This window comes from Oncorhynchus mykiss, chromosome 25 (genome assembly GCF_057628025.1).
Source record: "Oncorhynchus mykiss isolate SJ-2025 chromosome 25, ASM5762802v1, whole genome shotgun sequence".
Classification (NCBI taxonomy): Eukaryota; Metazoa; Chordata; class Actinopteri; order Salmoniformes; family Salmonidae; genus Oncorhynchus; species Oncorhynchus mykiss.
The window spans coordinates 88,326,965-88,346,056 of record NC_143046.1 but is presented as its reverse complement, the minus strand read 5'-3'; the positions used below and the strand labels follow the sequence as shown (position 1 = coordinate 88,346,056).

General features: G+C 43.4%; 2 protein-coding genes across 4 annotated transcripts in view; both read right to left on the bottom strand.

Annotated features, from left to right (window-relative positions):
• Positions 1 to 5,251, bottom strand: part of LOC110505972 (phosphofurin acidic cluster sorting protein 2) — a 122,185-nt gene extending 116,934 nt beyond the window's left edge. For both annotated transcript variants that reach the window (XM_036962562.2, XM_036962563.2), the window contains exon 1: positions 4,873 to 5,251. In XM_036962562.2, coding sequence (XP_036818457.2) covers positions 4,873 to 4,988 — 116 coding nt within the window. In that variant the 5' untranslated portion in view covers positions 4,989 to 5,251. The remainder of the gene's footprint in view (positions 1 to 4,872) is intronic.
• A 6,794-nt stretch (positions 5,252 to 12,045) lies between these two features.
• LOC110505971 (serine/arginine-rich splicing factor 5) lies at positions 12,046 to 18,068 on the bottom strand. 2 transcript variants are annotated; one of them, XM_036962568.2, is made up of 8 exons: positions 17,946 to 18,068; positions 17,091 to 17,222; positions 16,931 to 17,001; positions 15,591 to 15,740; positions 15,154 to 15,226; positions 13,578 to 13,651; positions 13,320 to 13,427; positions 12,046 to 13,065 (listed from the first exon to the last, which is right to left on the bottom strand). In XM_036962568.2, the coding sequence occupies exons 2-8, from the start codon at positions 17,214 to 17,216 to the stop codon at positions 12,666 to 12,668; spliced, it is 1,002 nt and encodes a 333-aa protein (XP_036818463.2). In that variant the 5' UTR covers positions 17,217 to 17,222; positions 17,946 to 18,068; the 3' UTR covers positions 12,046 to 12,665. The 2 variants fall into 2 exon arrangements, with proteins under 2 accessions (XP_036818463.2, XP_090077500.1); XM_090221374.1 differs by lacking the exons at positions 15,154 to 15,226; positions 15,591 to 15,740; positions 16,931 to 17,001; positions 17,091 to 17,222; positions 17,946 to 18,068 and adding an exon at positions 14,252 to 14,700.
• Between the last annotated feature and the right edge of the window lie 1,024 nt (positions 18,069 to 19,092).

Below are 19,092 nucleotides of genomic sequence, written 5' to 3'. Positions count from 1 at the left end.
CCCCTTTGAGCATGATGGTTATTAATTCCACTTTGGATGGTGTATCAATACACCCAGTTACCACAAAGATACAGCCGTCCTTCCTAACTCAGTTGCCGGAGAGGAAGGAAACCGCTCAGGGATTTCACCATGGAGGTCAATGGTGACTGTAAAACAGGTGCTTAGTTTAATGCTTACCAAGAAGAGAGTGAATGTTCCTGAGTAGCCAAGTTACAGTTTTGACTTATTAAATCTGCTTGAAAATCTATAGCAAGACCTGAAAATGGTTGTCGAGCAATGATCAACAACCCATTTGACATAACTTGGAAGAATTTAGAAAATAATAAAATGGGCAGATATTGTACCATCCAGGTATGCAAAGCTCTTAGAGACAGAATGCCTCACAGCTGTAATCGCTGCCAAAGGTGATTCTAACATGTTTTGACAGGTGTTTAAATTCTTCTGTAAATGAGATATTTCTGTATTTTCATTTTCAATATATTTGCCAACATTTCTAAAAACATGTTTTAACTTTTTCCATGATGCTGTGTTGTGTGTCGACGGGTCAGAATTCATGTTGAATTCAAGGCTGTGACAACAGAATGTGGAATAAGTCAGCTTCAGCTTCTAGGGCCAAGTGCTGCCAATAAGTCAAGGGGTCTGAATACATTCTGAAGGCTCTGTAACCATTTCCTTTTCCTCTTTCTAGGGCTCCCGAGTGGCGTAGCGGTCTAAGACACTGCATCTCAGTGCTAGAGGCTGTAGTCCTTGGTTCGAATCCAGGTTGTATCACATCTGGCCGTGATTGGGAGTCCCATAGGGGCGGCGCACAATTGGCCCAGCGTCGTCCATGTTTGGCCGGTGTAGGCCGTCCATTGTAAATAAGAATTTGCACAGTACTAGGTAGCTACATGGCCCTCTATTCCACATCAGGTAACTGATGCAGCAGTAGAATCAGATTTAAAAAACAGATAAAAAACAGATACAAATACACCTTATGGAACAGCGGGGACTGTGAAGAGACACTAGCACACACTCACCAACACGTGGTCGTAGTGGCCTGAGGGAACACACTGTTGCTGTTGTGAAATCTGTTGTGAAACCATGTTGCTGGACCCCAGGAAGAGTAGCTGCTGCCTTGACAGGAACTAATGGGGATCCATAATAAACCCCAGGAAGAGTAGCTGCTGCCTTGGCAGGAACTAATGGGGATCCATAATAAACCCCAGGAAGAGTAGCTGCTGCCTCGACAGGAACTAATGGGGATCCATAATAAGCCCCAGGAACAGTAGCTGCTGCCTTGGCAGGAACTAATGGGGATCCATAATAAACACCAGGAAGAGTAGCTGCTGCCTCGACAGGAACTAATGGGGATCCATAATAAACCCCAGGAAGAGTAGCTGCTGCCTCGACAGGAACTAATGGGGATCCATAATAAGCCCCAGGAAGAGTAGCTGCTGCCTTGACAGGAACTAATGGGGATCCTTAATAAACCCCCAGGAAGAGTAGCTGCTGCCTTGGCAGGAAATAATGGGGATCCATAATAAGCCCCAGGAAGAGTAGCTGCTGCCTTGACAGGAACTAATGGGGATCCATAATAAACCCCAGGAAGAGTAGGTGCTGCCTTGACAGGAACTAATGGGGATCCATAATAAACCCCAGGAAGAGTAGCTGCTGCCTTGACAGGAACTAATGGGGATCCATGAATAACCCCAGGAAGAGTAGCTGCTGCCTCGACAGGAACTAATGGGGATCCATAATAAACCCCAGGAAGAGTAGCTGCTGCCTTGACAGGAACTAATGGGGATCCATAATAAACCCCAGGAAGAGTAGCTGCTGCCTTGACAGGAACTAATGGGGATCCATAATAAATAGAAATAAACATTACACATACCGTAATTCCCTTAGCGTGTATAAATCCACTTCCCTTCCCTTCAATAACCAACAGAGATGTTTTCATACTCAAGGTGTGATGTCATAGCTGACACCCCATTCTTTCTGCCAACATTCTAGATATTTAACAGAGTTTTTGGAAAATGTTGTCCCATAAAAACACTGAGGGAGATTTAACTCTGATTCTTGTTACCAAACATTGCATCTTCACCGTTCCTCCAGTGAATGTGTTTTTGTGATATTTTCCCAGGTCGTACATTGTTCATACAGTTGTATGGATTGGTTTGTTACACTACATTTTAAAGTGAAAGATCTGAGTCAAAGCGTAATTCCGTTCCCATGGAAATGCCCTTTCCAAAGGCTGTAAAAAACAGACCCTGCCCACAGAATATATATATATATATATTTTTTTTTAATCTTTATTTATCTAGGCAAGTCAAGAACAAATTATTATTTACAATAACAGCCTACCGGGGAACACTAGGCTACCCTGCCGCCCCAGATTCTCAACAATGATCTCTGAAAAGGATGCCAAGGCTTGACTAGTATATTTACGAGTACAGCCTCAACCCACACGGGGGGGGAATAACGTATTGTAAGTAAATAGAATACAGGACAGGGTCTGTATTCAGAAAGCATCTAGGATCAGATCCCCCTGTGTCCTTATTCACTATGATCTTAAACGAGCTGCTAACTCTGAGACCGAGCTCAACGCTGACCTACTTCAGTGTGTAGCAGGTCTGCCTGTATCAAGCCAAGCCGTGACACGACCAAACAGCTTCTAGGGCCAAGTGCTGCTGAAAGTCTTCCAAGCTTCCTCAGAGAAACAAGCTGTCGAGAGAGGATGCATCCCAAATGGCACCCTATTCCCTATCTAGTGCACACTATTCCCTATAGTGTAGTACTTTTCACCAAAGCCTACGGGGCACGGGTCAAGCTCAGGTTAAAAGTAGAGCACTGTGTAGGGAATAGTTAGGGTGGCATCTGGGAACGCAAACAGTGTTCAAGAGATTTCTGCTACATCATTCTGTTTGTTTCAATATTTAGATTCAGTTCTGCCATTGGGCTAGGTCTATATTACTGTCCTGCCATTGGGCTAGGTCTATATTCCTGTCCTGCCATTGGGCTAGGTCTATATTCCTGTCCTGCCATTGGGCTAGGTCTATATTCCTGTCCTGCCATTGGGCTAGGTCTATATTCCTGTCCTGCCATTGGGCTAGGTCTATATTCCTGTCCTGCCATTGGGCTAGGTCTATATTCCTGTCCTGCCATTGGGCTAGGTCTATATTCCTGTCCTGCCATTGGGCTAGGTCTATATTCCTGTCCTGCCATTGGGCTACGTCTATATTCCTGTCCTGCCATTGGGCTAGGTCTATATTCCTGTCCTGCCATTGGGCTAGGTCTATATTCCTGTCCTGCCATTGGGCTAGGTCTATATTACTGTCCTGCCATTGGGCTAGGTCTATATTACTGTCCTGCCATTGGGCTAGGTCTATATTACTGTCCTGCCATTGGGCTAGGTCTATGATACAGTAAGGTGCCTCAAGAAAGAAATCAGAAAATCTATTTTCTATGTTCTCCCTTGATGCAAGCACCATAAATTGCGTCCAGATTGCTTTGTGCGACAATGGCTGTCTCCGTAGGTCTGCCTTGTCCCTCCGGTGGGCTACCAGCACGAGCCTGGTGGAACTAAGCAGACTTCACTTTCACCCCCAGGCTAGGCTACCCTGAATAGCATCTGATTTCCTCTTCAGAAGATGTTTTCATGTTTGGCATGACAACAACCACAAGAGGTAAAGAATAGCCAACTCGTATGGTCGTTGTCATGCCAGCCATATGGTCGTTGTCATGCCAGCCAAACATGAAAACATGTTATTACTCGCTCGCCACAGCTGATCATCACCAGATGTGGACATCATCCTTGGCACTTCATGACAGGTCAGAAAAGGAGATGAGGGCATCCAAAAAAAAAATCCATTGGGTGGCACTTACAAAGCCGACTGACTTTTAATATAAGTCAGACTTATAAGCACCACCAATATAGTTTCATTGCTATGCTATGGATGTCAGTCTATCCATCACTGCTGTTGGCATTGGGGGGGGGGGAACTCATCGGTCCTTGTCCAAGGTTAGAGTCTCACTCAGCCTGGTCTCATACACTGGACGTAACATGGTAAACGAAAATCCGGAACGAACGCTGGTACGGTTCCATAGGACAGAAGGTTATTTATTTAGGCTAAAACAAAAGGAGGAAGGTTGGTCGGGTGTAAGGGGTGGCCGTAACACACTTACATCTAGGATGCGTGTTCGAATCTCATCATGGATAACTTTAGCATTTGAACTCATTTACAACTACTTAGCATGTTAGCTAAACCTTCCCCTAACCTCAACCATTTAACCTACCTCTGAACCCTAACCCCCACCCTACCTAACGTTAGCCACAACACATTGGCATACTTAACACAGCATACTTATTGTAAATTTGTAGAATAATGTATGAATTGCAATTTGTAACATATCCTAACAATTGTAATGTCACATAATGATTTACAATTCGTAACATATCACACAAAATGTATGAAGGACATCCACAAATGAATATCATACCAAACGTAATATATCATACCAAATTGGACACAACCGATTTTATTTACTATGTTACGTCTACCCCGTGAGTCCATGTTGTCTCGATATAGAGAACTAGCACTGCCTAAACTTTGGCAGAGTACTGCAGTGGTTAGCTAGCTATCCGTCTTTGGAAGAAACGTTTTGGGATAGTCATTGTCGAAAATAGTCACACAGTGTCTGCATTGCCATAGGAGCTACATGACAGTCATTGCAATGGGCTGGTTGTTCTCAGGCGATAATACTGACGCCACTGCAGCTCGGCGGCTGTATGATTACAACGTAGCTATCATCAGTGCAAACTGTCTGCTTGCCTTGGCACTAACAAGTCTGACAAAGTCTTGATGCAGTGGGAGACAAAGAAGAGGGGCTTACCTCGGGATGCAACTCGGGGAAGATCCATCTATTTCCCATGTGGCGAACAGGTTCATAGGCACGGGTCTGTTGAGTCCCCCTCCACCGAGGCTCAGCCGGCCACTTCGCTCCGCCATGGCTCGTTATGAGGCTGGCTAAACGTCCACACGAGCCGACGCGGTAAAAAAAAATGATAGCTATCTGACTAAAATATGTCTTTGTCTTAATGTGCGTTAGCAAGTTTAATGAATTATTCATGCGGTTGAGTTGGTACAATGGGGAGTCAGCGCAGAGGCTTGTTCCAAACGAACTGCTCCTCCTTTCTCCTCGCTTGTTTCCATGGAGGACTCGCGCGCACTGTTCGCCTAGACCTGCAGTACCATGCCCACACTGCCACCCCCAGGAAATAACGTCATTGCTGGCAATGCCATGGACACATTCTCGTTCAGCTTGGGCACAAGCTGGCTCAGTTGCATGTATACAATGTCCTCGCGGCGCTCTGTCCAACCTACATGCAAAAATATGTCAAGAAAATGTAGAATGTAAAGTGCAGTGCTTTGAAGACATTATTCACACCCATTGATTTTCTTCCACATTTTGTTGTGTTGAGGTTTTTTTTTAAATCACCCATCTACACACAATACCCCATACTGTCAAAGTGGAGTTATATTGTTCAACATTTTTGCAAATTACTAAAAAAAAATCAAGTTTAAATGTCCTGAGTCAATAAGTATTCAACCCCTTTGCTATGGCAAGCCTAAATAAGTTCAGGAGTTTTAAAAAAGTGCTTAATTAACAAGTCACACAATAATTTGCATGGACTCACTCTGAGTGCAATAAATAGTGTTTAACATGATTTTTAAATGACTACCTCATCTCTGTAACCCACACATACAGATAATTGTAAGGTCCCACAGTCCAGCATTGCATTTCAAACACAGATTCAACCACAAAGACCAGGGAGGTTTTCCCAATGCCTTGTAAAGAAGGGTACCTACTGGTAGATGGATAATTAAAAAGCAGACATTGATTAAGGTGAAGTTATTAATTATACACAGCTCAAAAAAATAAAGGGAACACTTAAACAACACAATGTAACTCCAAATCAATCACACGTATATATATATATATATATATATATATATATATATATATATATATATATATATATATATATATATATATATATATATATATCTGTCCCAATAATGGGACATGCTCATTATACACTGCTCAAAAAAATAAAGGGAACACTTAAACAATACAATGTAACTCCAAGTCAATCACACTTCTGTGAAATCATACTGTCCACTTAGGAAGCAACACTGATTGACAATAAATTTCACATGCTGTTGTGCAAATAGAATAGACAACAGGTGGAAATTATAGGCAATTAGCAAGACATCCCCAATAAAAGAGTGGTTCTGCAGGTGGTGACCACAGACCACTTCTCAGTTCCTATGCTTCCTGGCTGATGTTTTGGTCACTTTTGAATGCTGGCGGTGCTTTCACTCTAGTGGTAGCATGAGACGGAGTCTACAACCCACACAAGTGGCTCAGGTAGTGCAGCTCATCCAGGATGGCACATCAATGCGAGCTGTGGCAAGAAGGTTTGATGTGTCTGTCAGCGTAGTGTCCAGAGCATGGAGGCGCTACCAGGAGACAGGCCAGTACATCAGGAGACGTGGAGGAGGCCGTAGGAGGGCAACAACCCAGCAGCAGGACAGCTACCTCCGCCTTTGTGCAAGGAGGAGCAGGAGGAGCACTGCCAGAGCCCTGCAGAATGACCTCCAGCAGGCCACAAATGTGCATGTGTCTGCTCAAACGGTCAGAAACAAACTCCATGAGGGTGGTATGAGGGCCCGACGTCCACAGGTGGGGGTTGTGCTTACAGCCCAACACCGTGCAGGACATTTGGCATTTGCCAGAGAACACCAAGATTGGCAAATTCGCCACTGGCACCCTGTGCTCTTCACAGATGAAAGCAGGTTCACACTGAGCACATGTGACAGACGTGACAGAGTCTGCAGACGCCGTGGAGAACGTTCTGCTGCCTGCAACATCCTCCAGCATGACCGGTTTGGCAGTGGGTCAGTCATGGTGTGGGGTGGCATTTCTTTGGGGGGCCGCACAGCCCTCCATGTGCTCGCCAGAGGTAGCCTGACTGCCATTAGGTACCGAGATGAGATCCTCAGACCCCTAGTGAGACCAAATGCTGGTGCGGTTGGCCCTGGGTTCCTCCTAATGTAAGACAATGCTAGACATGTGGCTGGAGTGTGTCAGCAGTTCCTGCAAGAGGAAGGCATTGATGCTATGGACTAGCCCACCCGTTCCCCAGACCTGAATCCAATTGAGCACATCTGGGACATCATGTCTCGCTCCATCCACCAACAGACTGTTGCACCACAGACTGTCCAGGAGTTGGCGGATGCTTTAGTCCAGGTCTGGGAGGAGATCCCTCAGGAGACCATCCGCCATCTCATCAGGAGCATGCCCAGGCGTTGTAGGGAGGTCATACAGGCACGTGGAGGCCACACACACTACTGAGCCTCATTTTGACTTGTTTTAAGGACATTACATCAAAGTTGGATCAGCCTGTAGTGTGGTTTTCCACTTTAATTTTGAGTGTGACTCCAAATCCAGACCTCCCATGTGTTGATAAATTTGATTTCCATTGATCATTTTTGTGTGATTTTGTTGTCAGCACATTCAACTATGTAAAGAAAAAAGTATTTAATAAGAATATTTCATTCATTCAGATCTAGGATGTGTTATTTTAGTGTTCCCTTTATTTTTTTGAGCAGTGTATTTTGGATGGTGTTCTCAACAACATGGATCACTGGTCACTTAAATGATGTTTACATACTGTATTCTACTGTATTCTAGTTAATGCCACTCCGACATTGCTCGTCCTAATATTTATATATTTCTTAATTCCATTCTTTTACTTTGAGATGTGTGTATTGTTGTGAATTGTTACGATTACAACTGCACTGTTGGAACTAGGAACACAAGAATTTAGCTACACACGCAATAACATCTGCTAAATATATAAATATATATATGTGTGTGTGTGTGACCAATAACATTTTGATGTGCTTGTAATTGTAAAGGACTGGTGAGTTTTTCAGGTGAAAAAAATTAAGACTGGAAGCTAAGCACAGGCAAAATCCTAGAGGAAAACCTGGTTCAGTCTGCTTTCCACCAGACACTGGGAGATTAATTCACCTTTCAGCTGGACAATAACCTAAAACACAAGGCCAAAATCTACACTGGAGTTGCTTACCCAGAAGACAGTGAATGTTCCTTAGTTGCCGAGTTACAGTTTGAACTTAAAATCTACTTGAAAATCTATGGCAAGACCTGAAAATGGTTGTCGAGCAATGATCAACAACCAAATTGGACAGAGCTTGAAGAATTTTTAAAAGAATAATGGGCAAATGTTGTACCATCCAGGTGTGGTAAGCTCTTAAGAGATTTACCCAGAAAGACTCACATCTGTAATCGCTGCCAAAGGGGATTCTGACATGTATTGACTCAGGGGTGTGAATAGTTACGTAAATGAGATCTCAATTTAAATAGATTTGCAAAGATTTCTAAAACATGTTTTCACTTCGTCATTATGGGGCCATTGTGTGTCTATGGATGAAAGATACATGTTTCTCACCCATTTTGAATTCAGGCTGTAACACAACAACGTGTAATAAGTCAAGGAGTATGAATGCATTCTGAAGGCACTGTACCTAGTTTGCCATGGCAAAGAGTGGCGGCAGGGTAGCCTAGTGGTTAGAGTGTAGAGGCGGCAGCGTAGCCTAGTGGTTAGAGTGTAGAGGTGGAAGGGTAGCCTAGTGGTTAGAGTGTAGAGGTGACAGGTAGCCTAGTGGTTAGAGTGTAGAGGTGACAGGGTAGCCTAGTGGTTAGAGTGTAGAGGTGGAAGGGTAGCCTAGTGGTTAGAGTGTAGAGGTGACAGGTAGCCTAGTGGTTAGAGTGTAGAGGTGACAGGGTAGCCTAGTGGTTAGAGTGTAGAGGTGACAGGTAGCCTAGTGGTTAGAGTGTAGAGGCGGCAGCGTAGCCTAGTGGTTAGAGTGTAGAGGTGGCAGGGTAGCCTAGTGGTTAGAGTGTTGGACTAGTTCAATACCCCGAGCTGACAAGGTGCAAGTTCATTCTGCCCCTGAACAGGCAGTTATAAATTTGTTCTTAATTGACTTGCCTAGTTAAAATAAAAATAAAAGAGGTTGAATACTTATTTACTCAAGACAATTTCAGCTTTTTTAATTTATTTTTTATTAATTTGTAAAATATTTCTAAAAACATAATTCCACTTTGACATTATGGGCTACTGTGTGTTTAGGTCCGTGACACAAAATCGCAATTGCATCATTTTTTTTAAATTCAGGCTGCAACACCACATGTGGAAAAGGTCAAGGGGTGTGAATACCTTCTGAAGATGCTGTACCTAAGTAGAACCAGTACAGGTAATTGCTCAAATAAACATAAGTATCACAATTATAAATAACTTCAAATTCAGAAAACCAGACGGCACTTTTTTTTTAAAAATGTACAGATAGACGGGGGCACGGTCAGACATAATTTACAAATGAAGCATTTGTGTTTAGGGAATATCCGCCATATCAGAGGCGTCAGTAGGGATTTACCAGGGACGTTCCCTTGATTTTGTGTGTGAATTGGACCATTTTTCTGTCCTGCTAAGCATTCAAAATGTAACGAGCACTTTTAGGTGTCAGGGAAATTGTACGGAGTAAAAAGTACATATTTTCTTTAGGAAGTGAAGTAAAAGTAGTTAAATATAAATATTGAAGTACAGATAACCCCCCCCAAAAAAACTACTTAGGTAGTACTTTAAAATATTTTTACACCTCTGGTCAGGGAGGTGACCAAAAACCAATTGACAGAACTACAGAGTTCCTTGGCTGAGATGGGAGATCCTGCCGGAAGGACAAGAGTCTCCAAAGCGCTTCACCAATCTGGGCTTTATGGAAGTGGGCAGACGGAATCCACTCCTGAGTAAAAGGTACAACAGCACACGTGGAGTTTCCAAAAAGGGCATGTGAAAGACAAGTGATCAGGGCACAAGTGAAAAGATTGTGGTCTGACACAGAAAAAAATAAAATGTGTTCTTTGGCCTGAAAGCAAAGTGCTATGTCTCGAGATAACCAGACAGTTCATCACCGGTTTAACATCATCCCTACCGTGAGGCATGGTGGTGGCAACGTCATACTATGGAGATGCTTTTCAGCCGGGAGACTGGGAAGGAGAGGGAACAATGAATGGAGACAAATCATGAGGACCTGCTTCAGAGCACAAATGACCTTAGACTGGGGGCGAAGATTTACATTCCTACAGGACAATGACACCAAGCACACAGCCAACGCAACGGTGGAATGGCTTCAGAACAAGAATGTGAAAGTCCTTGAGTGGCCCAGCCAAAGCCCTGACTTGTATTTCATTTAAAGTCCGTGGAAAGACTTGAAGATTGCTGTTCACCACCACTCCCCATCGAACGGTAGAAAACCCCCAAATCCAGATGTGCAAAGCTGATACAGAAATACTCAAAGACGACTCAAAGATGTAATCACCGACAAAGGTGCTTCTACAAAGTACTGACTCGGGGGGTGTGAATTTTTGTAGTAAATGAGATCTGTATTTCATTTTCAATAAATGTGAAAAAAATTAAAAAAAACTTTGGCAATATGTGATACTGTTTCTATGCTTTACACACAGACAAAACGAGGGCAACCCCAACGTCATTCATTTTCACTGTCCGTAACATGACTATAGTAACAATTTGGAGGGGACAGCTGTCGAACCCATTATCACTTCAGATCAATCAACATGTGGTAATCACTGAACACGTCTACACTTAGTTCAATTACGCCACCTAGTGGCACGAAAATCTGGCTGTTGACACATCTATAGAGTAAAATATTAGCAGTGAGGATCAAGTCTACGAAAGCTTAATCGTAGACTGACTTGACAGCTGAGAACTTCCATTCTCCTCGGTACATGCTGTAAAGAAGAACATGAACCCGGTGGTCCCCAGATCTGTTTCAGCTATTTGTAAAAGGACGTCACGCTGCTTGCTTAGCCGGGCGGCAAAATGAGGTCTAAGGCACTGCACCTCAGTGATAGAGCCGTCACTAGTCCCCGGTTCGAATCCAGGCCGGATTTTTTTTTTTTTACCTTTATTTAAACTAGGCAAGTCGGTTAAGAAAAAAAATCGTATTTTCAATGACGGCCTAGGAACAGTGGGTTTAACTGCCTTGTTCAGGGGCAGAACGACAGATTGTCAGCTCGGGGGTTTGAACAACGCTCTAACCACTAGGCTACCCTGTCACACCAGGCCATCACTGGGAGTCAATTGGCCCAACGTCATCCGGGTTAAGCCGCCATTGTAAAGAATTTGTTCTTAAATTGACTTGCCTAGTAAAAAGGTCAACAGGTTTTTTTTTTTAACAGGTAGCCAGCCATTCCTCCAGTCTGCTCACAGAGGATCGAACACAGGACATCTGCAAGCACATGACCGCCCTCCCTTCAGGGGACCGTCTTCACTTACACCACACCAAAAGCTAGCTAAAATCAGCAGCAGAAGTGGGGACATTTCAGGCTGAGGATCACACCCCCCCCCCATGTGATCTATAAGATGCCAATTTACACCCTTTTTTCAGGACCATTATCCTTAAAAATCAGATAAATTTGCCCCCCCCCCCCAAAAAAAGTTTTATTTGCAGCAACATGCAGACCCTGCTCTAAGATCACAAAATGTAGACGAGCAGAAAAACCAAGGACATTCGATCTCTGGAGCCACGTGTAAATAGGGACAATTTTTTTTTTTGTTCAATAATTTTGAACAGAAAGAGTCAAAATGACCAGAACATTCCAAACCTACACTCGGGGCTCGCCCATCAAGATGAACAAAGCATGCACACTTAGAAGTGGTGGTTTAGACTACGCAATTGTAGTCTTATGTTTATATATATATATATTTTTTTTAAAGACAAAAATCACTTAAATTTGCAAAATGCTTATTCAGTATACTCAATCATCGTTAAAAAGCAACAAAAACCTAATAGTAGATTAAATTACTTCACAACACCCATCCAAATCATTTTGGTGGCATTTTAACTTAACTATTAATTAGAGTGTGGATTGGAACACAGATAAGACAAAAACAAGGGAAGAAAAAAACAACATTGTATTGATTAGACAAAGTTCACTTCAAAACAATTGTACATTTCATACAACTTATCAATCACAACGAGACTTACAAACCTGCAGGGACAACGATACAGATATTCAACAGGACAGCGACCCAATCAAAAGCTCTCAAATCACACTGTACATTTCATTAACAAAAAAAAGAAAGAAAACGCTTTAATTATTCAGATAGCAATAAAAGACTAAATTAGAAGTTGAATTGGGGGGACGCAGGATCCAACCTATAATCATAAAATAACCAGTCCAGGGCCAAGAGGAACTGAACCAACCAGGACTAAAGCTCAGATTTTAAAATTAGATTGTGGGAGAGAGGGCATTACACCCAAGGCAAGGCTCCTCTTCATTTACAACCCACTAGCAGGCAGGCAGGCTGGCACAACGCCAGGTGCCACGGTTCCAGCATGACATTCCCTTCAGTCCATACATACCACTACACCAGTGGAGACTGGTGGTCACTTTTAAAAATCGGGAGGACAGACTCATTGGTATGGAACAAACAGAACTTTATCAGTGTTCCACTCCAACGAGTCTCTACTCCTTCCACTGGACTATTCCTCAACAGCTCCCCTCAGAGCGGCTCAGTGCTGGCTCTCCACCGAGGGGGACCGAGACCGGGACGGCTTCCGGGCCGGGGCAGGAGAACGGGAGCGTGGGGGAGGGGTACGGGAACGGGGGGCAGGGGAGCGGGAGCGTGGGGGAGGGGTACGGGAACGGGGGGCAGGGGAGCGGGAACGTGCGGGAGGGGTACGGGAACGAGATTTGGAACGGGAGGGGGAACGTGAAGTGGAGCGATGTGCAGCCCTGCCCCCTCCTCCTCCTCCTGAGGAAGGCTTCTTCTCCGGAGTACGGCTGGCAGAGCGGGGGCTCCTGGAGCGATTACGGCTCCTGCTGCGGCTGGGGGACTTGGAACGGGGGGACCGGGAACGGCTACGGGACCGGGAGTAGCTGCGAGAGCCACGGGAACGACTCCTGCTGCGGCTGTTGGAAGAGAACAATTTAATTAATTACATTTACACAAGTCCGTTGCATTCCAGTCCTTTATACTCCAATCTCAAGTCCCGTAGTAGTGCTCAACGCTGCAGGCCAATCTTTGAAGCTACATTTCTGTAGCTAGCTACACTGCCCCCAAACATCAAGACACGGTTGGGCTCACAATTCTAGATGCAAACGGAAAACCCCACAATCTTGTATTTATCCAACTTCACTACAAAATTGGAAGACGGGATGCCTACCGGCTCTTGCGATCCTCAGACAGCTTCAGCTTTCGTCCATTCAAGTCTGTTCCGTCCAGCTTATCAAGGGCGTTCTTCATATCACTGTGTGACGCGAACTCCACCACCCTGTCGAGTCAAATCACATTGAAGTTGACAGCTCATTTCATAAGAGCAGCAGGGCAGACCACATGTGTTTGTTTTATTAAAACAAGAGCGTTTCTAAATTGGACAGTCGTCCCCCATTTTAGCCCTTCCATTTTGTGCCTGACAATTCACCCTTCATTCTTGTTGGTTCGGTGGGCATCCACAAAGGTGACCTCTCCAACTTTCCTCATGAGATCTTTCAGGTCCTGTGGTGAAGCATACATGAGTCAGTGACAGACCAACACACGAACGTAGCTGAGAGAACTCTGACCCTGGGGCAAGAGAGAAAATCAGTAAAGCAACACGACAGTAAACCTCCCCCCCTGTAATACTGACCTCATCAAAACACAGTTACAATGTGATGTTCTGACATTTTCAGACGAGGGGCGTTTAAATAAGTGACGAGCCACTGCCATGGCTTCACAGCTAACCATTTCACTTAAAAAAGGAGAAACCTGAAACACTACTTAGTTTCCTGGAATTGTATTTCAGGTTTGTTAGTCAAATAGGAAGATGGTGAGACGCGACAAATCCTTTGAGGCGTCGTGTCTTGGACATGTTGTCGGTTAGTGGCAACTATAGTGGTTTTTAGGGGGCGTCGCTAAACTAAATATCAAGTCTATGGAGATTATAAGTATTTTCATTTCATCATGACCCGTTTTGATCAAGGGGTTCGTTCGGTAACCTATTAATTGGCCTAGCATAAATTTTCCACAAGTTTTCCCATTAAGACTAAGGTATAGGACTTTCTACTTCCTGTTCCTCCCAACCCTTAAACCCAATCACATGAGTTATATGTTACTTACCGTTCCATACCCAGGAAGACATTAGCAAAGAGCCACGTGTCCAAATAGAGGACCAATGGGAACCAATGCAGTCACAGTGTTAAGCCCTTGAGAAACGACCTCCCTCAGCCTTGACAGACCCGGACTCCGGCCAGCCTCCACAAGTAAAGGACCACCAGAGATCAAGTAGGGGAAGGAACGAAGGAAGAGGGTGTGCAGTGTGCCCAACTGTCAACACACCCAGCTCCATCAGCAACAGATAAAAGAACCAAACGGGAGAGTGTAGGGAACGTGGAGTGGGTTGAGGGAGTAACAGGCTGGCTGCATTCGGGTGGGGGGGGGGGGGTTTCCACCAGACCAGACCACAGAACCTCCAGACTGGGGCTTTACGAGGGACCATCCTAAGGCTATCCTGCGCTAGACCCCTTTCACCCGCTACGGGGCCCAGCCAAGATTTAGACCAGCGGCAACTGCGTGTAAGGAGAGGCACCAAATGGACACTATTGAAAACACAACCAGCAGAGGGCGCTATGCACATAACACCTCCAAGGAGGTTGTGCATGCAACTCCATTATAAACTAATAATCAGAATAAGAATAAGCTGTTAAAATAAAACTACGATGTGATTGGTTAGATTTACCTTCTGGTATAAGTGCTTATATATATATATATATATATTTTATTAATTTATTGTTGAAAGAAACAGTAAAAACTAAGTCAATAAATAAAACAATGAATTTCTGAATCCAAAAAGGGGCCTTGCCATTCTATCTACCCTAATGGACTTTTGAGCATATAGCCGTGTCCTTTGGTAATAAATCAAAGAAAAACATGTTTTCAATAAGAATACAGCTTATAAGGGGGAAAAAAAAGCAGTATCAGTACAGAGAAATGGTCTGAAGCAGACGGGTTTAACCCCTCACCTGCCAACTGATGCGCGACGACAGGTTCTCCACGATGATTCTGTGCTCAGTGCGCACTGGAGGACCATACCTACTGCAGGAAGGCAGGGAAAAGTTAAACACAGGGGGGGGTGACCCGTTACTATTAGGACTGAAAGGTTTGAAAGGAGCCTGACATTAAATGAAGCCACAGGCCAATAGATATAATGCATGAATGTACAGCATCGGATCAAGACAGGGTCACAATGTATTCTAATCACACCGGGGAAATGACTCCCCCTCCTAATTATTCAGTTGGTATGTTCAATACGAGTAAGACATGCTACTTCTGCACACGGAGCCACCAAGGAAGGTCAATGTCTCCGAGCGATGAAAGGGGGAACTAAAATCACACTGACTAAAACTCCATTCTGCTGCAGGTGAGAAGGTTGAAAATGAAGCGGTGTGGGTCTGTATACCTGGAGCCTCCGCCACCTCCACCGCGGCGATCACCAGACCCCTGGCGGTAGCTGCTGAAACGAGGAGAGAAACGTCCTCCTCCTCCTCCACCGCCCATCCCGGGTCCACCACCCCTCCCTCTTCTGGAGCGAGCGTGCTCTATAGTCACCCTATTAATAAAAATAAAGACCAGACAGACACTTATAACAGGGCTGTAGAAATGACTAAAAGACTTCGTATTCTTTCTTCATCCTACGTAATCTATTTGTATTATCTGATTAACGTCTCTGAACTGGGGAGGGGGTCATCTAAGGTGTTAGTAGATTCAGAATTTCAAATAATGGGTCGGATGCGATTGTCACCGGTCTCGGGTGTGTCGTGTTCAAACGGACTTGTCCGGAAGTGCCGTCCAGATTCGAACGTGATATGGTACAGCAAATCATTATGCTACAGATAGAAACTTGCTCCGTGTGTCGCAAAAGTTTGGAGATAACTGTCAGGAGCTCGTAGTACAGCCCCCCCCCAGCTATACCAGCGTCATCTCCCTCTCGCCGGTTAGCGGGTCTGGATCCGACCAGGTCCAACTTCTTTTTTAAGAAACAGAAAGGTCCAATATGGTACTCTACTCATTGAATATTATTTTAATCCTATACATGAACAAGTATAGTGCAATCAATTCACTTAAATCCTCCGTGATCAAATTACACTTCAACAAAATAATGTTACGGGAAATCTATTTCCAACTCCAGAAATGACATCAGAACAATCTGAGGTGCCTTGGGCTTTCTGGATGGAACAACCCAGTTGTGTACTTTAGTCCTTCAACACATTTTTACCTTAGTAGTTGTTTTTTTTTAGTATTTGTACTTTGCCTTTTATATTTTTGACAACTTATTTCACTCCTAATGGAAATAATGTACTTTTTACTCCATTCATTTTCCCCTGACACCCAAAAGTACTTGTTACATTTCGAATGCTTAGCAGGACAGGAAAAGGGTCAAATTCACACACTTAGAAGGGAACATCCCTGTTCATCTCTACTGCCTCTGATATAGCAGACTCACTAAAACACAAATGCATAGTTGGTAAATAAATAAAAACAAAGTGTTGTCTGGTTTGCTTAATGAGACATTTTAAATTATTTATACTTTTAATACGCAAGTACATTTAAAACAAAATCATTTTAAGACTTACTCAAATTGGTATTTTACTGGATGACTTTCACAAGTCATTTTATTCTACTCAAGTATGAAAATTGTGTACTTCTTCCAACACTGCCCATGTGTATTAAATGTCCAAACATAACATGTTGCAATTTATCTTTCTTGAGACTTTGCTCAATGTGTATCCAAACCATTACCTTTCACTACAGAGTTCCTTGCCATTCAGCTCGTAAACTGCATCATCAGCGTCTCTGTGGTCGTCAAACTCCTGATTAACGAGAGGGGGGGGTTAACTAATCAACAAACAAAACATTCACAATCGGTGTTTGATCAAGACACGAGGCAAGGCCGACTTACCACAAAGCCGAATCCGTTCTTCAAATTTACTTCCCGGATCCTTCCATAACCTTTGAAGAACTTCTCCACGTCCCGCTCACGAGCATGAGGGCTCAAACGACCGATAAACACTCGACATCCACTCATAGTTATCTGAAAAAAACACAAACAGTTGCCCTGGTGATTAACACAACATTTAACCCCCAAACACGTAGGTTGCCGACAAGGCCCAGATCAGTGTGTGCTAACGTTAGCTAAGAGTTATCAATACTAAAAGTGCACTTTAGCCAAGTTAATTAGCCTTAATGCTGGTTAGTACTAGCCAGATAGCCGTCTAGTCGGGGTTCGGCAACGTATACAGTTTCACATATACGCTAAACGAATAAACTACATACCGTTTAATATTAATTAAAACAATATTGATCATGTGTATGTATATATATATATACGTTAGTAAGCTAACTAGCTAACGTCAGTCGCCAGCTATCCGGTCGCAGTTCGTTTTTCCACGAGTTCCCAGTTGTCGTGAACGCGGCATTTACAACCCGACGAAAAGGCCGCAATTATACGAAAAAAATGTTGTGTTAGTGGTTGGGACAGTGGTTGGGATTATTTTTATTTTTTTTAACGTCATTGTATGTTACATCGGAGATCCAGCCCGTCCACAAAAATAATCGCAGTTTCGTTGGCTACGTACGTTATTAGCTAGCTAACGTTAACATGTCGTGCAGTTGCCTTTTCGCTACTCTAGCTAGTTTAGCTGCATTACTAGCTTAGCACTCGGGACAAAATATGAATCATTAACATTATTGATTCGCCAAAATATTTGTGCAAGTCTACTGACGACATTTACAATTATCGAAATTTGAACCTCACCCTTGCCGTTGTCTTCGTTACTTCTGGTAGTGTGCTTGCTTGGTTGATGTGTATCAAAATGGCGACTCCGAGTGAGAGAAAGATGAGGAAACCGGATGTTCATCAGCACCAAGGGTGGTGGGCGTGTTCCAGTCCTGCAGACCTATCAAAAAACGTTCCACAAGACCCATGCCACAGATATAACAATGAGACAGATATTTCACCGGATGTATAAATGTGAAGCATCCGGTTGATTCTTCAACATTTGGTGGTGAGAGGAAACCAAGTGTCCGCCAGTGGTAGAAGATGAAAGCGAGATGGTTTATGGCCAATATTCTGCTAATGTTCTCATCGATTAAATATTTGATCTCAAAACAGTGTTCAAAACTAGAATATGATACGAACAGACTGGACTAAGTTTTCTAGACTTCACCTTTGGCCAAAGTTTTAAAAAATTGCGTTTAGGAGAGCAAGAGCAAATTGAGTTATTGCACAGGCGCACTTCAAATTGGGCGTTCCCTATCGGAAATATGCAAATCAATGCTAGAACGAGCCAATAGGCTCTCACTGGCTCGTGTTTAGCTCTGCCCACCTTCTTGCTTGTTCTGCCCACTATGAGTAATTTACTCCCAGAGGAAACGACATGCTGTGGTCTATCTTGGGTTAGTTATAACAAAAATCTTTGCTCCTGCACTCTAAACATCTCTGAACAAAAATGTACTGAAAATGTACATACAAAATAGCCAGATCTTTATGACACATTTCCCAACATCCTGCTGGACATCTCATCTGACTGAACTCAAAATAAGATTTTCCTCCCATTCAATGGTGTTCAGACGGTGTGGCCAAACTCAAGGACAGGACAACATATTACTGCTATTCTTGTACCTTTACTCTATTACCATCCTTAACATTTGTGGCATCGTCTTACAATTCGGTAAAGCACATACATAATACAATAGAAAAGGTCTTCTCTGCAGAAAGTACCAAAAATGATTTCAATATAGAGCATGGAATACTGACCTTTACGGAACCCATTTCAATTTCAAGATGACAAAAAATAAAAAATCTTCCTGAATTAAAAAAAAAACCCAAAACAACGTAGATGACACTACACATTAAAAAAATGAATGAAAATATATAGATGATTTTAAAAAATAAGTATATA

Coding starts and splice junctions, on each gene's coding strand:
- LOC110505971 (XM_036962568.2), bottom strand. CDS start 17,216: ATGAGTGGATGTCGAGTGTTTATCGGTCGTTTGAGCCCTCATGCTCGT. Junction 13,428..13,577: donor CGAACCAACAAGAATGAAGG/GTGAATTGTCAG, acceptor TTGACTCGACAG/GGTGGTGGAGTTCGCGTCAC. Junction 13,066..13,319: donor TCTGAGGATCGCAAGAGCCG/GTAGGCATCCCG, acceptor CTCTTCCAACAG/CCGCAGCAGGAGTCGTTCCC.